The sequence below is a fragment of the Polistes dominula genome, unplaced genomic scaffold (assembly GCF_049000335.1).
Source record: "Polistes dominula isolate Pdom_NZ unplaced genomic scaffold, Pdom_raw_medaka contig_11, whole genome shotgun sequence".
In the NCBI taxonomy this organism is placed as follows: Eukaryota; Metazoa; Arthropoda; class Insecta; order Hymenoptera; family Vespidae; genus Polistes; species Polistes dominula.
In genome coordinates this window covers 555,605-570,872 of record NW_028301154.1, presented here as the reverse complement: position 1 = coordinate 570,872, position 15,268 = coordinate 555,605, and the positions used below count along the sequence as shown (strand labels likewise).

General features: G+C 28.0%; 3 protein-coding genes and 1 long non-coding RNA gene across 4 annotated transcripts; 2 read left to right on the top strand and 2 right to left on the bottom strand.

The window, feature by feature from the left end:
* The first annotated feature begins 1,058 nt into the window (after window positions 1-1,058).
* Window positions 1,059-3,800, top strand: Ero1L (endoplasmic reticulum oxidoreductin-1-like protein). Its single transcript, XM_015329825.2, has 8 exons — window positions 1,059-1,649; window positions 1,940-2,143; window positions 2,229-2,386; window positions 2,449-2,634; window positions 2,711-2,757; window positions 2,836-3,184; window positions 3,269-3,562; window positions 3,640-3,800. The coding sequence occupies exons 1-8, from the start codon at window positions 1,536-1,538 to the stop codon at window positions 3,689-3,691; spliced, it is 1,404 nt and encodes a 467-aa protein (XP_015185311.1). The 5' UTR covers window positions 1,059-1,535; the 3' UTR covers window positions 3,692-3,800.
* A 340-nt stretch (window positions 3,801-4,140) lies between these two features.
* On the bottom strand, window positions 4,141-6,444 carry Tasp1 (Taspase 1). The gene is given in 10 exon segments (XM_089178604.1): window positions 4,141-4,419; window positions 4,508-4,659; window positions 4,747-4,927; window positions 5,122-5,238; window positions 5,311-5,378; window positions 5,526-5,605; window positions 5,685-5,718; window positions 5,721-5,955; window positions 6,050-6,117; window positions 6,213-6,444. Coding segments are annotated over 10 exon segments (1,050 nt in total). The 5' UTR covers window positions 6,253-6,444; the 3' UTR covers window positions 4,141-4,344.
* A 538-nt stretch (window positions 6,445-6,982) lies between these two features.
* Window positions 6,983-15,262, bottom strand: Dcr-1 (Endoribonuclease Dcr-1). The gene is given in 26 exon segments (XM_089178605.1): window positions 6,983-7,343; window positions 7,447-7,612; window positions 7,723-7,943; window positions 8,020-8,251; window positions 8,337-8,613; window positions 8,615-8,880; window positions 8,995-10,112; window positions 10,189-10,442; window positions 10,549-10,727; window positions 10,879-10,964; window positions 10,967-11,059; window positions 11,193-11,406; window positions 11,470-11,482; window positions 11,484-11,647; window positions 11,715-11,945; window positions 12,053-12,194; window positions 12,277-12,428; window positions 12,581-12,759; window positions 12,852-13,035; window positions 13,153-13,558; window positions 13,657-14,019; window positions 14,113-14,367; window positions 14,369-14,406; window positions 14,500-14,653; window positions 14,770-14,885; window positions 15,010-15,262. Coding segments are annotated over 26 exon segments (5,811 nt in total). The 5' UTR covers window positions 15,073-15,262; the 3' UTR covers window positions 6,983-7,098.
* On the top strand, window positions 10,210-12,181 carry LOC107071108 (uncharacterized). Its single transcript, XR_001476364.2, has 3 exons — window positions 10,210-10,347; window positions 10,970-11,163; window positions 12,133-12,181. It is a non-coding gene; the product is annotated as an uncharacterized LOC107071108 (long non-coding RNA).
* Window positions 15,263-15,268: the final 6 nt, after the last annotated feature.

Here is a 15,268-nt window from a genome sequence, read left to right as displayed (position 1 = left end):
AGTACTTGAACGACTTTCGATATATCGAGAAGTGAAAAATCTCGAAAGAAATTTGGCGCGATTATTTGAATATACTAAAATATATATATAAATATTTTCTATATATATAAAAGAAGAACAAACGTATTTTAAAAAGTCGTGAAAGAGTAAAAAGAATATAATTACAAATTCGATGAGAAAAAAATTAATATCTAAATGGAGACGACGAGTTTTACATTGTAAAAGAGAAATGTTGCGATTACGTTAATCCAATCGATGCATTTATACGACTGATAACAATCAAATAGAAAAATGTTTTATCAAATCGAATGAAAACACATATTGTGAGATATCAAAAATTAAATATTAATAACCTTGATCGTTATGATATTTTGATATACCTAATTGACACGATCGTGTGCTAGCATTTGCGTTATTCATTTCCACTCTTTTTCTTTTACAAAATTAAACTAAAACAGCTGGTATTTTGTATATTTATACATACAAAATGATTATTGGCAAGCATCGCACCAGATAACATATTTAATCTGACTTTACCACCTTCTAGTTATAATAAACACATGCTTAAAATATACACACATCATCAATTTCTTGTATGCTTTCAATATGCAAATTTCAAAATGTGAATAAATTATTCGATGAAAAAGAAATTTCAAAAGTCCAATGAAAAATATATACATATATGTATGTATCACAATTTAAAACAGTAAGAACTTATGTGTGAGAAGAAATACTTGAATAAGAGAAATCAACGGATAGAGTACGACCACGTGTAACACAAATCGACCAAAAAGTGGTGGGGGTAATAACGTGGTCGTATTTTTCTATTTATTTACATATACATTGCATTTACGCGTCATCGTATTTTTAATGAATGAAAATTTATTAAAAGTAATACATACTTTCTAAAAATGATAACTGTAAAAATAAGCTCAAAAAAAGATATATGTATCTAAAAAAAAAAATAGAAAAATAAACTATAGAAGGAGGTGTGTATATCGATTAAAATCTATCATTTCGGTGCATTAATCGTGTTGACCTTCTTGAATTGAGTACGCCCCTTTTCCCCTACTCTGATGACTTGCCTCGTCAACCTCCCTCCACTTTTGCCACCCTTTTTGCATCATTATCGGTCATTTGTCTCTCTCTCTCTCTCTCTCGCTCTCTCTCTCTCTCTCTCTTCCTTTGACAGCGCGCGATTAATCGGCGTGCTTTGGCATTGTATTCGAAGTTGACATATTCGCGGCGTATTCAACTACGACGACTTGTGTGTCCCGTTAAATTGTTTCTCTTTATTGTTAAAAGTCACGTAGACATCCTGTCCAAATGAAAGTCACGATTTCCTTAAAGATAGTTTCAAAGATCAAGTGATAATCGCTTATCTTTGTCGTCGTCGTCGTCGTCGTCATTTTTCACCAATGTGAAAAAAAAGGAAGAGAAAAGAAAAGAACTTGTAAAGGTCACACGTCAGTGCAGTTTGTTTCTCGACTTTTTATCGCATAATAGAATTGGAATTGAACTTTTTAGCACGAACGATGTTTTCCTCAATCTTTTTCCTTCTAATTGTTCTAACCAATTTTTCTAATGTCAGAGTGCACGGTAATTATTTTGGAACCAATGCACGAACGGACGATCAGTGCTTCTGCAAGGTAAATAAATTATATATTAAAATAAAATCTATTTGTGTATTTGAATTAATTGTTACGAATTTGTTATTAGAATGATGCAACTTTAAAGACACTCAATTTATAACCTTTTACATACGTGTAACTATCAGGAACATTATTACGTGGATATTGTACATGATCTTTTCTTTTTTTCATTTTTATTTTGTCTTTTTTTTTTTTTTTACATGTTTCTCTGTCACGTCTTGCATGTTGTATATTCAACAATATCATCATCATCATCATCATTATCATAATTATAATGTTTGTTTCAGTTAAAAGGATCAATAGATGATTGTAGCTGTAATGTAGATACAGTGGATTATTTTAACAATGTAAAGATATATCCTAGATTGCAAAGTCTTCTATTGAAGGATTATTTTAGATTTTATAGAGTTAATCTGAAACAACAGTGTCCTTTTTGGGCGGATGACAGTAAATGTGCTATACGTTATTGTCATATACAACCTTGTCATGATGTAAGGATTATATTTCATCATCATATCATATTTGATTTATCATTTTAACGTAGATAACAACATTTAATCTTCTTCTTTGTCATAGGATGATATTCCAGAAGGATTGAAAGGAGAAGTTCCTAGAAATGTACATTTCAACGAAAGCCCTACTGACAAGTATAAATTATCGACACAATTAGCAAATTGTAATCAAAATGCAAAAGATTATAATATGGAATTGGGTTATCTCAATACTACTATCAGGTAATAAAAATAAATCAAATTATGAATATTCATGATAAACGAGAAAATGTCATTTCTTTTAGTTCTGAAAATTATAAAGAATTTGAACGTTGGCAACAATACGACGATGCTCAAGATAATTTCTGCGTAAAAGAATCCAGTCCTGGTGAATATGTCGATCTTCTACTCAATCCAGAACGATATACAGGATATAAAGGACCAAGTGCTCATAGAATATGGCGAAGTATTTACATGGAAAATTGTTTTAGGTATACACCTATGATAATCTTATTCCTTTGATAAAATTTCAATTAACTTATTATTCATTTGATATGTTTGTTTCAGACCTAAAAATTCTCCTCATAATTTTATACAATCATCTACAATAAATGGTATGTTTATCAATAATTTAATATGTATTGAATTTTATATAGAATATATTTGTACTTAAATTATTTTATGTATCCCAGGAATGTGTTTAGAAAAGAGAGTATTCTATCGTGTTATATCAGGATTACATGCAAGTATTAATATTCACTTATGTTCAAAATATTTATTATCTTCTGGAGATGGCTTGACTGCTGTATCAGGTGCAAAATGGGGCCCTAATCTAGGAGAATTGCAAAGACGATTTTCCCCTGAAACAACTGGTGATGAAGGACCCAATTGGTTAAAAAATTTATATTTCATATATTTGCTTGAATTAAGAGCTTTAGCTAAGGCTGCACCTTATCTAGAAAGAGAAGAATATTATACTGGCAATGAAATTGACGATAAAGATACACGTTTAGCTATTCATGACGTTCTAAAAACTGTTAAGTTAGTATATTCTAAACATAGTATTTATTTTTTTATAAAATCTACTCACAAATCAATATTATCATTGTACGTGTATCATTTCAGATCATTTCCTGAACATTTTAATGAAACAGTCATGTTTTCTGGAGGTGCTCATGCAAAGATATTAAAAGAAGAATTTAGACAACACTTTAGAAATATATCTCGCATAATGGATTGTGTTGGATGCGATAAATGTAAACTCTGGGGCAAATTGCAAATACAAGGCTTAGGAACTGCATTAAAAATTCTTTTCTCTGGCAAATTTGATAAATGGGAATCAACGTTACATAATTTTAGTAGAAAACAATTTTTTTTGGAAAGAAGTGAAATTGTAGCTCTTATTAACGGATTTGGAAGGTAAGATTTATAATGTGATACATTTTATAAAATTGATATATTAATATTTGATGAATATCATGTTTTTTTTTTTTCAGATTATCAGAAAGTATATTTGAATTGGATAAATTTCGACAAATGATGAGATAGCATAGTAACGAATAGATAAATGACTTTTGAAATACTATAACAAGACACATCACATTAATTTAATTAGTTTTCTATAGGAATAACTATATATTGTAGGATTTATGAATTGTTATAATTATGTTTCTCATGCTCATATTTTTATTAACATTTAATGTGAAATCGCAATGAAAATTTATTTAAATTTCTATATGTAAATAATTTCGCGTTAATCTTATATTGATAATAACAAAACAAAACAAAAAATAAATGGTTAGATAAATACAATTATTACAAAAATTGTAATAATAAATGTATTACGAAAGAAAATGCAATTATTTAATCGCTCGATATTTCTATAAAAATTTATCAAAAACAAACACGCATAAATATTTATGCGATTATCATTGTAATATTTATCCATAAAATTAATTTAATTGCGATTTCATTTTAAACTTTAACTCCGTCTGTGATAAATATCTATTCTGATATATATTTCTGTATTAATTTCCTTTACAATTCATCCCAATGAATAAATTATTCTGAACAATTTTTAAAAATAAAAATACAAATTTTATTGTATAATATAAGTTTATAAACTAATAATAATAATTGTTCTTTTCAATTGATTCCCTGATTTTATAAAAGTTTTATGTTTTAATTTAAATTTCAATTGCTTACATTCGAAAACAGACCCCTTCGACCACAGCCTTTTTTCCAACTTCAATTGAAGGTAAAACTGACATATGACTCTAAAATAAAATATTTATATATGTTATATATAACTATTAACATTTTTTGAAGAAAATAATATAATATTCTTATTTTTTAATGTATTACTATTGATGTTCGTTCATTAGAATTCATATAGCCTATGATCATCGAATTGGTAGAATAACTCCAAAGAAAATCTCCAAGTTTTTCCTGGGGTGAATAACGAATTGCAATAACTCCACCTAATTTCTTTTCGATTTCATTTAAGAATCTAGATTCTAAAAATAATCAATTTTTTTAAATTATTAACATAATTAAAAAAAAAAACAAAAAGAAATGAATATATGTTTGATCAAAATTTACACCTATAAAATTAATTTTCATAGCTTGATGCAAGCTAGTTGTTGGACAGGATGTATTTACAATTGCTTCCGCTATTGATCTTGCAAGCGTAGTACGAATGAGATGTTCTCCACAACCTGATGTACTTGTACCAACTGAATACTTATCCTTACATGCCCAAGTACCACATCCCCAAACTCCAGCCTAAAAAGAATTAGGCTAAGAGCTAAAATGGTAAAACATGTAATATAATCTCCTGACAAATAAAAATTGCAAATTTAATGAATTGATTAAAAACGAATGAGTAATTCAGAGAGAGAGAGAATATATTCAAAATTAGATGGAATTATTGAAAATGAATATAAAATTAGTATAAATATCAATTATCAATTACATACTTGACCCACTCTTCCTGGGTATTTTAAAATAATACCACCGCTAGAACAAGCCGATGCTATATTTCCATTTTTATCTACACATATAGCACCAACTGTATCCATTCGTCTTTTAGCATACTGCAAATGTAAGACAAAATATTTGTAATCTTAAAATAATTAATTTGTTGTTGCAGTAATAGTTATCAATACCTTATGAACTTCGTTTTCACTATTCTCTACTTGTCTTTTATAATACTTGTATATTTTTTCTGCTTTTTCTACAAATTGATAAATACATTGAATAACAAATAATATAATTTGATATAATAATAAATTGAATGATCGGTTAATGAATAGTTAGAATGCCTTTGAATGAATTATATTTGTTAACTGATCACTCGCTGTATCTATTTATTTATACATACTTGATATTAACTGGTCAGGAGATAATATTTGTATACCCATTTCTTGTGCCCATGTATGCGCCCCATGTCCGACCAAGAAGCTAATAAAAGATAGTTAAAATAATTATAAATAAATATATTCATTAATAATTATGAATACGAAATTTTGTTTAAATCTACCTCGGTGGAATTCTTCCATATCCAATTTTTTTGACTGTTGTTCGCATAAACGCTTAGCAAGAAAGACCGGATTTTTTATACCACTAACTGCACCGACTGCACCAAACTGCAAATTAGTACCGTCCATTACACTGGCATCACATTCTACCGTTCCATTAATTGTAAGGTTAGAACCATATCCAGCATTTGTCAAAGGAGAATCTTCTAACACAATTGTAGCATCTACCACTGCGTCTAGCGCACTACCACCAGATTTAATATTTTGAATACCCTAAAATATTTATTTTCATGATTTAGGTATATATAATAAAATCAATAAGGGTTTAATACAAATTTGTAAATGTAGGATTTAAAAAGAAACTTACTATTTTACAAGCATTCCGACATAACTTTTGATATTTGTCTTTAGTTGAATCAGAATGCTGTCCTGCACCTATATTTACATAAGAATATAATAAAAGATATTAATTTTTTGTATAAAAATTCGTTCACTCACTTTATAAAAACAATAACAAATAAATAACCTACCAACATGGACAGCAATAAATCCATGATTAACCTTATTCATTGCATAAATCACTGTATCAGTTTTCTTACTTTTTATTTTTCTAATCTATTACGATATTAATTCACATCAGACATAAATAGTTTCAATGAATATTCACAAAGCACATAACGAATATTAAACAAATTTTACATGCTACCAACCAAAAAATGTATTTATATTTACATATTCTTTAGTATTGCTTCCGCCATTTACATTCAAATTACAGGTAACCCACGGTGAGGAGACAGATTTTTTGCCACTAGAGCGCGTTAGTGTCTAAACTTTTTTCTATTTAACACTCGTGGATACCATGTTGTGACGTCATCATACACAAGGCTAATTTAAAAGTCACGCGACAGCCGATTGGTCTGCTTGACGCACCAATAAGAATCTTGTATTAATCTTTCGTTCAAGTTATTTTGTATTATTCTTTTGTAATTAATTATCTAAAATTATGCTAATAAAACTAATATTTATAATAATATTTATAATATATATAATCTACAAATTTTATTTTTTTATTTATTTTTTGGTTTTATAATTGTAATCTAGCCTTCGTGAGTTAACCAATCAAAAGTTGAATTTACGAAAAACACTTGCTCATTGGTGCATGTTATTTTAGATAAATTATTTAAATTGTATTTACTGCAGTACTGATTATATATATTTAAAAATATAAATTATTTATTACATATTGATAATAAATAAATGTAAATTATTTTTACATATGTATAAATGAATACAAAAGTAATCTTGATCTTACAAGATTAATCTTTTTCATCTTCATTTATGTATACATATATTAAAGCTTTTTGAATTATATTAGTTTTGATCATACATTTTTTATATATTAATATAAATAAAACATCAATATCCTCCTGACTTCGGAAAATTTTTTTTCAATTGTTTTAGAGCACATTTAGCTGCTGTGCATTTGGCAATTCTATAATTTCTTCCGATTCCTTTAAAGACACCTTTATTAATAACATCCACTGTTACTCTTACCCTACGTCCATCAGCCAATTTTTCTGGATTGCCGAATTTGGCTGTTTCTGGTTCCAATTCTAACAATTCTCTAATTGGAGATTTAGGAACATTTATACTGAATAATTCTGGAGGAAAAAAGAAAAATATTATAAGATTTGCATTAACTTACTCTTTGTTTGTTTGTTTCTTTCTTTCTTTCTTTAAAGAAGACATAATGAAATAACTTACCAATTTCTGTTTTCATTATGTTATAATAAACGCTCCAAACAGCATCAAGAGACATACCGCTATCCAAATAAATTGCACCAGCTAAAGATTCAAAAACATCACCTAAAGCTTTTGGCACTTCAATATCTTCAGCTTCTTCAAACTCAGATCCTCCAATTAAGTAATACTATTTGTGTAAAAACATATTGTGTAAAGGATAAAAATATACATATAAGTAATATTGCATTATAATTATAAAATTTTGATCTTAAGTATTAAAAACAAATATGTATAAACCTCTTCGCTAATGGAATGTCCATTCGCTTCTTGAATTCTCACAAAACGATTAATAACGATATTTAAACCGGGTGAGAGATGACGAAAATATTTATGAAATCCACATCTAACGGCCAATGAAGCAAATATTGTATTGTTTACTAATGCTGATCTTAAATCTGTTAAAGCACCCGGTGAATGTTGTCGAGCATCCTCATACAAATGTCTTGTTATTAAATAATCTAAAAATATAATAAAGATATTTACACTACTTCATACATATATTGTTATTAAATACTATTTCAAATAAGTAAATACCTAAAACAGCATCTCCAAGGAATTCTAAACGTTGATAACAATCTGTTAAATTGTTTAATTGATAAGATGCATGTGTAAATGCTTGTAAAAGATAACTAACATTGTTGAACTTATATCCTATACTTTTTTCTAATTCATCATATCCGTCGAGCATTGTTTGTAATTCAGTTTCCATATTAGGAATGTAAGTATTTAATAGATTTTGCGGTTCTTCTAGTTTCCCATATTTAATCTATTATATATCAATGAAATATAATTTATATAATAAAGTTTATGAAAAATTCATAATAATATCACTTTTTAAATTTTATACTTACTCGTACCCAAGTGGTTTTACGATCTTCAGTAATTTTTTTCTCATAAGGTGTGGTTCCTGGCTCAAAATCATCTTTCGGTTTATTTTTTTGTACGACACAAATTTCTTCTGATGGTAAAACATGAATCCCTAACCAAGTCATGAACAAAAGAGCACCTCTTGGACCGCATGCAATTAAATACGCACCGATCAATGCTTCTACGCAATCAGCAATACTTTTATCTGGAATACTGTGCTGCGTAATTAAATTGTATGGCATGTATTGTGGCAAGGTATCTTTTTTTCTTTTTCTTCTCACTAGAAAATTCATCTTTTATAAGAGCAAGTTCTTGTTCGTCTGCATCAACTAAATCAGATTCAGTTGGAGTACTAGGTCGGCTCCACTTTTCAGAGGTGACATTTGTTTGAATCATACTTTGTTCAAGCTCTTTTGGAACATAATAACAAGGTGGTAACCAATTGTCGTGTGGCTCAAATTTTGTAGCTATCATATTTTCACCTAATTCTTTTTTCTTTCCTAATCGATACAAATTTAAATTGCTAACCTGAAAAAATATATATGAAATATTAATAAAAACTAAAGCCAAATGTATAAAAATATATATGTGTATATATATATGTATATATATATATATATCAATGTTGAAATAATATTTTACATGTTTCGATCGTAAATGGCTAAGTTTGCCTTCATGAATATTCTCATAGGTACAATATAAATATGTTGTTATTGCATACTTGAGAAAAGAATCACCGATAGTCTCTAAACGTTCTAAATTGATTCCATCATTAGCATTAGACATAGTTAAAGCTTGTAAAATTAAACTAGGACTTGGTCCTGGGTGATCCTTCAATTCTGGTTGAAAATCAAAACTAAAAAGATCATTATCTTTAATATATGTTATTTCTACTTTGGTTTCCTTCTTCATTGGTGGCTTGACGTAATCTGTAGTTAATATTTCATTATTAAACTTCTCTACAATATTACTTATGTAATCCTTGTGTTTATATGATTTTTTTTCCCCTGGTAAATTCTCGTGTATTGTATCAGCTTCAGTTTTGTCTCTTTTTCTACTGACTTTAGTTCCTTTTTGCATAGGAATGTAATATTCAGATTTCATGAATATTCTTCGAATTTTGGCCGCCTCATCATAAAGTTCTTGCGCATGCTTCCTAAGTAAACCTCCACCGCTTCCCTCGACATATATCCAATATTGGTCCATAAATATTTTCCGTTCTTTTTCTAACACCGCCAACATTTCTTTATTCCTCTCTCGTATTCGGATTTGTTCCGGATCTTCCACAGCTTCGGCTGTATTAGCACTCATATAAGAAATTCTTAGTCCTGTATTTTCGTTATCAGAATTATCAGACACATTACTAGCAGAATCGCTTATTGAATCGGCTTTCCGTGAAGCTTCAGAATGACCAAGCTGTAACTCCGTAATATCCCATTTAATTATATGTCCTATTGGAAAGAATGACTCATCCAATAATTTCATATCATCTGTAACCATGTCATTTGACCAAACACCAATTTCCAATTCATCATCTTTTTTTGGTTGTATATCATCTTTTTTTGGTTGTATATCATCTTGTTTGTCAGAACTATGAGGATGAAAGTCTTCTTCAAAGTCACTCACGTCAATAGAATCTTCCTGTTCTAAAATTGGAAGCTTGGTCGTAGATGCTTGAAGTTTTTCTTTCTCAGCTTCTTTCGATTTTTTTAATACCTCTGCCAAACTCCATCCAAAGTTTAGCGGTGGCCATTCAAAATCTGTAGAGCAATCAATATTGCATGATTATGCTAGACTGACAAGAAAATGATATTTGTTATATATATATATACATACCTGGTTTTAAATTAGCTTTTCCTAAATTAATCGTTTGTGCAACTTCACAACGTATTTGATCGGCAAGTAATAATGCATTAATTCTATATAAAATACATGGTAAACAAACTGCTTGTCTCCACAAGGAAGCTGGAAATGGATGAATTACGCATAATTCAGGTACAAGAATTTGTTTTTGTTCTAAATTTTCTCTTTTTGCTCGTTTTGTTTCTTCACTACTTGTCGGCAATGCTACACCTTTACGATTTACATATCTGAAATATGATTTAAAAATAATTGAAAAAAAAAAAAAAAAAAAAAAACATGGATTATTTATTATACAAATGCCTTGTATAGACAAATTATGAAAAGGACATTTACCTGGGAGTTAAAAAATTTAATCTAGCAGACGTATGGTCTACATCTAATAAAGGTTGTTCTAAATTTTGTATTTGTACATTATATTTCTTTAGATAATATTCTTCAAAACTAATGTAATCATCACCAGGAAATGCAGATTTGGGATTTAAATTGGTACAAATTTCAGCAACATAAAAATACTAAAATGATAGAGATATTAATTTAAGTATCTATTTATAATAAATACAGTGGGTGATTGATCAGTTAACAAGCATAATTCATTCAAAGATAATGTTCATTAATCGATCACCCACTGTATTTATTACATATGTGTTTAGATTGATAACAGACCTGTGGTTGATCTTGACTTCTGTACCATGGCATGATTACAGCATCATTATATTTTGACGAATCAAATTTGAATTCCTTTCTTTTTTTTCAGGTACTTCGGCAGGAAATGTATCTTGATTATCATAAATACAATCCAAAAAATCCCAATCAATATTAATATCGGAATTTTTACGTTCAGCAGCTATAATTACATAAATTTATTTATCATTTTGAACAGATAAATGTAAATTTGACTTTTAAAATTGATGATAATGCAAGCCGAATTGACATATTTTGATTTATAAGGTAATGAAGAAAATATTTCATGCATTTACCTAATTTAATTGGTACAATAATATAAGAATCTTCTGAAATATCCATATCAAAATACATTAAATATTTTTGCAATCTCAACACATTTGTGAAGGTATACTTAAGAAATATAGCTATTCTTTCTATTTGAGTTTCAGTTAAAACTATAGTCTTCTTAGATAATTCTAAGTTAACGTGAACTTCACCGGATCTTGTATAAATAGGAAATGGGCATAACTGAAATAAGATGATACAGATAATATTGTTTCGTATTAATAATATTCATATTGATATTATTACCTTTGGTATTTTTAAGTGTGAGAATACCAAAACCTATAGAGGATTCTTCCGGAGGATATATTTTACGTCCTCTTGTATTTTGTTCTTCTGGTAAAGGACAATTTAGTACCATATTTATATGATATAGATATGCTTCCGAACCAGCTGTTGGTCTGCACTCTGTTAATACCTTTGCTGTCTGCAATGCATAATTTAATTGTTGTATATATTTAATAAGAATTCATTTGAAATTATGAAAGCAATACCTTTTTGTCGTAATATTGTCTACGTTTAGTTGTACCCGGTCGAGCTTCTATTTCATCTAATTCAGTTTCATCTGGCAAAGCAGGTAACTCAGCATCTTCGGGTTTGGCTTTAAAATTTTCTTTTCCGATAGGTAATAAATTATCATCTAGTTCATCTTTTCTATGCAATTCAATGCAATATTGTAATGCAGCCATACGTCTAGCCATAGCTTTATTAGGCATTGGATAGGACTAAATTGATATAAATCAATACATAATTATAAATATATTGAATAAAAATATTTTCTAATATTTGCTACTATTTATAAATCTATATGAAAATAAATATTATATTATACCGTAATAACGTATTTCAGTGGTGAATTTATAGGCAATCGTAAACTACATTCATAATAAGTTGAATTTTCTATTTTTACAGGATTAATAATCCATTCTGGTGTTAATCTTGTGAAAGTATCACTGGGTAATTTTGCGCAATATCTACAAAGAGAAAAAACATTTAAACATTGCTTTGAAAATACTAAAATATAATAAGATAAATCACTGCACAAACGCAAATTACTTGTTTATTAATGAAATAGCCGAATTGAAAGTGACTTTAACTGCACCAGGCGTATCAAGTGGTTGAAAATGCGGTATCATATCAGCGTACATATCTGCTTCACGTTCTTCTTCATCACTTGGCTCATAACTTGTAGTTTTTGATATTAATTTCTACAAAACGTATATATAGAGATGGTCTTTCATTAAAACTTTACATTTGTATTAGAATTGAAATGAATTGTCTTAAAGATTGATATTTAAACTGTTATACATAGATGTAAAAGTTATATGAAATAAATAGATTTAATTGTTTTTTAAAATACCTTTTCTGTGGCACCGAATAGAGCAAATTTCCAAATAAGTCTCTTGGCTGATATTTTCGGTAACAATAATACATGTATCGGATCCACAGCTCTAGCTTTGGTTTTACATTGTACATAGGATTGATACTCTTTGGGAAAATCGTATCTCAGTACCAAATTACATTTTGGAATATCAATACCTTTAAAAATGATATTTCATTTGTTATACATTCTTTAAATGTATCGTTAAAAAAATAATAAATATTAATTTAATGAAGATTTAGATACGAACCTTCTTCTAAAATCTTAGTAGCTACTAATAAATTACATTCGTGCATTCGAAATTTTTTCAAAACTTCTTCTTGCTTTTTAAGTTGTATTTCTACATCTTTAAAATAACCAAAATCATCAGAATTACTTTCGATCAAATGAAGACAAGTGATAAAACTAAATCTGTCATCGTATTTAGATACATCCTATAAAACGTTGAAATATTAAAAAAAAATAAAGAAAATCATATTTTATTTTGTTTATACGTTATTTATCCTTGCGATATATAGGACATAATATACTACTTGTTTTCATAAACATACATTTAGAAAAGATGCTATAACTTTAGCAGTAAATGATTTTTTTACAAAAATAATTCCACATAGTAAATCAGGATCCATGATTCCACGAAGATAACGTTGCGTTCTATATGCTCTTCTACGGACATCATCGGCCTGTTTTTTTCCTTTAGCAGTTTCCTTAGGAACTATTTTTTCATTACGTAAAACAAATGACATATGTAATACAATGTTAAACAATAATATTGGAATAAATCATGAAATATGTTTTTTACCAACGGTCCGCATTGTATCTATAATATCTTTATATCTGGAATAAAATGGAGTGTATATATTTAATACATCTAAAACTCGATGAATTTTCGGAGTACTAAATTTATATGCCATATCATCTTTCTCATAATGTTCCAATTCGTAATGAAAAATAGCTCTGTAATTTGTAAAACACACAAATCAATTATTTTATTCATCGAGATGATATTATCATGATGGAATTTAATTGATATATCATATAATATTTTTGTTTACCTTATTTTAGTAAAAGTTGTTGTCAATATATTTAAGAGAAGGAAATTCCTCTCGTAAGGTGTACTAACTTTTAACTTTTCTATTAGTATTAAAAGATAATATGCTGCACGATCTGCACACCATGCTCCAAGATTTCTTAATATTAATAAAAATTCTTCTATTATTTGGCGTGGTTTGATTGTGGGATCAGCCATTTTTTTAATGTCCTCGATATATGATTCATCATAAATTTCAAATGGATCAAAGCGATGATCTTGTAAAAAATCTCTAGCATCTAATACACATCCTTCCATTCTTTTACTCAGTTCATCCAGTTTTCCTTTACCATATTCTATTAAATATTCTTTAGGTTTAGGACAATACCTATTATAGGGTACATATAAACATAAATAAATAAATAGTACATACATGTATATAAATATTATATATGTATACAAATAATGTAAATTATCTTACCTGAGTATTGATATTATTTCACTATTTGATTCAAGTTTACATCTGAAAGCTCTTTCCGCTCTGTATATCTCTACTCCGAGCCTTCCTGGTTCTAATGTTAAATTATACAAAGGTACAGCTATACCAATTATTCTAGGACCATTTATACCAAATGCAAATTTTCTCACAATAGCACCAACGGTTTTATCTTTTATGAATTTATGGCAGTTATCAATTATGAGTAGACATACATCATAACCAGCGAGTATTTTTTTTAAATAGATGCAAGCATATTTTAGGAGTTCCTATTAATACCTAAAATAAAAGTATATTATAATGACATTATTAAATGACACCCTGTACGTATCTATCAAGATAATCAAATGTATATAGAAATCTATAATTTACCGTGTAATTTGGGACTTCTTTTGGTAAATTTGTACATTCATCGAGGAATAATGCTTTGATATCTGTAAACTCAGTGACATATACAGTTCGCAGACGACATCTTTCTATATCTGATATCATATAAATTATGTGTTTTTTCTTCTTTCCATTAACGCTAAATTAAATAAAGCATAAGTTAATTGTTTTGAATTTTATACAGTTTCAATCTAACAAATATTTCTCTCTTTCTACTTTTCTATGAATTATTTAATTAATTTAAAAACAATTTACCTTCTGTTATTAGTAGCATATTCTTGTACTAATTTTAAAGCAATAAAAAGTTGATCATAATTACTTTCCAAGCAAAAGATAATATTATTTTGTTTACCCTCATAAAATATCTCTACCTAAAATAATATACAAAGAAAATATAAAGAAATAGAAAATGATTTTTTTTATTATAATTTGATAAAATGCAATGTATCTCATTATATATTATAAAGATAATAAAATATTAAAATAAAAACTTACTTGGTATTCTCTAGGAGTAAAAGATTTGATATGAATTTGATCATTCAGTGGAAAAAATGCCATGGTTATTTTTTGAAATATAATAGAAAATATTTCTCTTCTGTTTAACTTTTCTGATAGTATGAAACGATCTTTTATATCAGTCGTTGATCTTCAATTTAAAATTTGAAATTAGACTAGAATCAAGGACAGAATAACAATGTACAATAGAAAAAACATATAATGTTCCCTATAATATACGATTGTTATAAGTACTCAC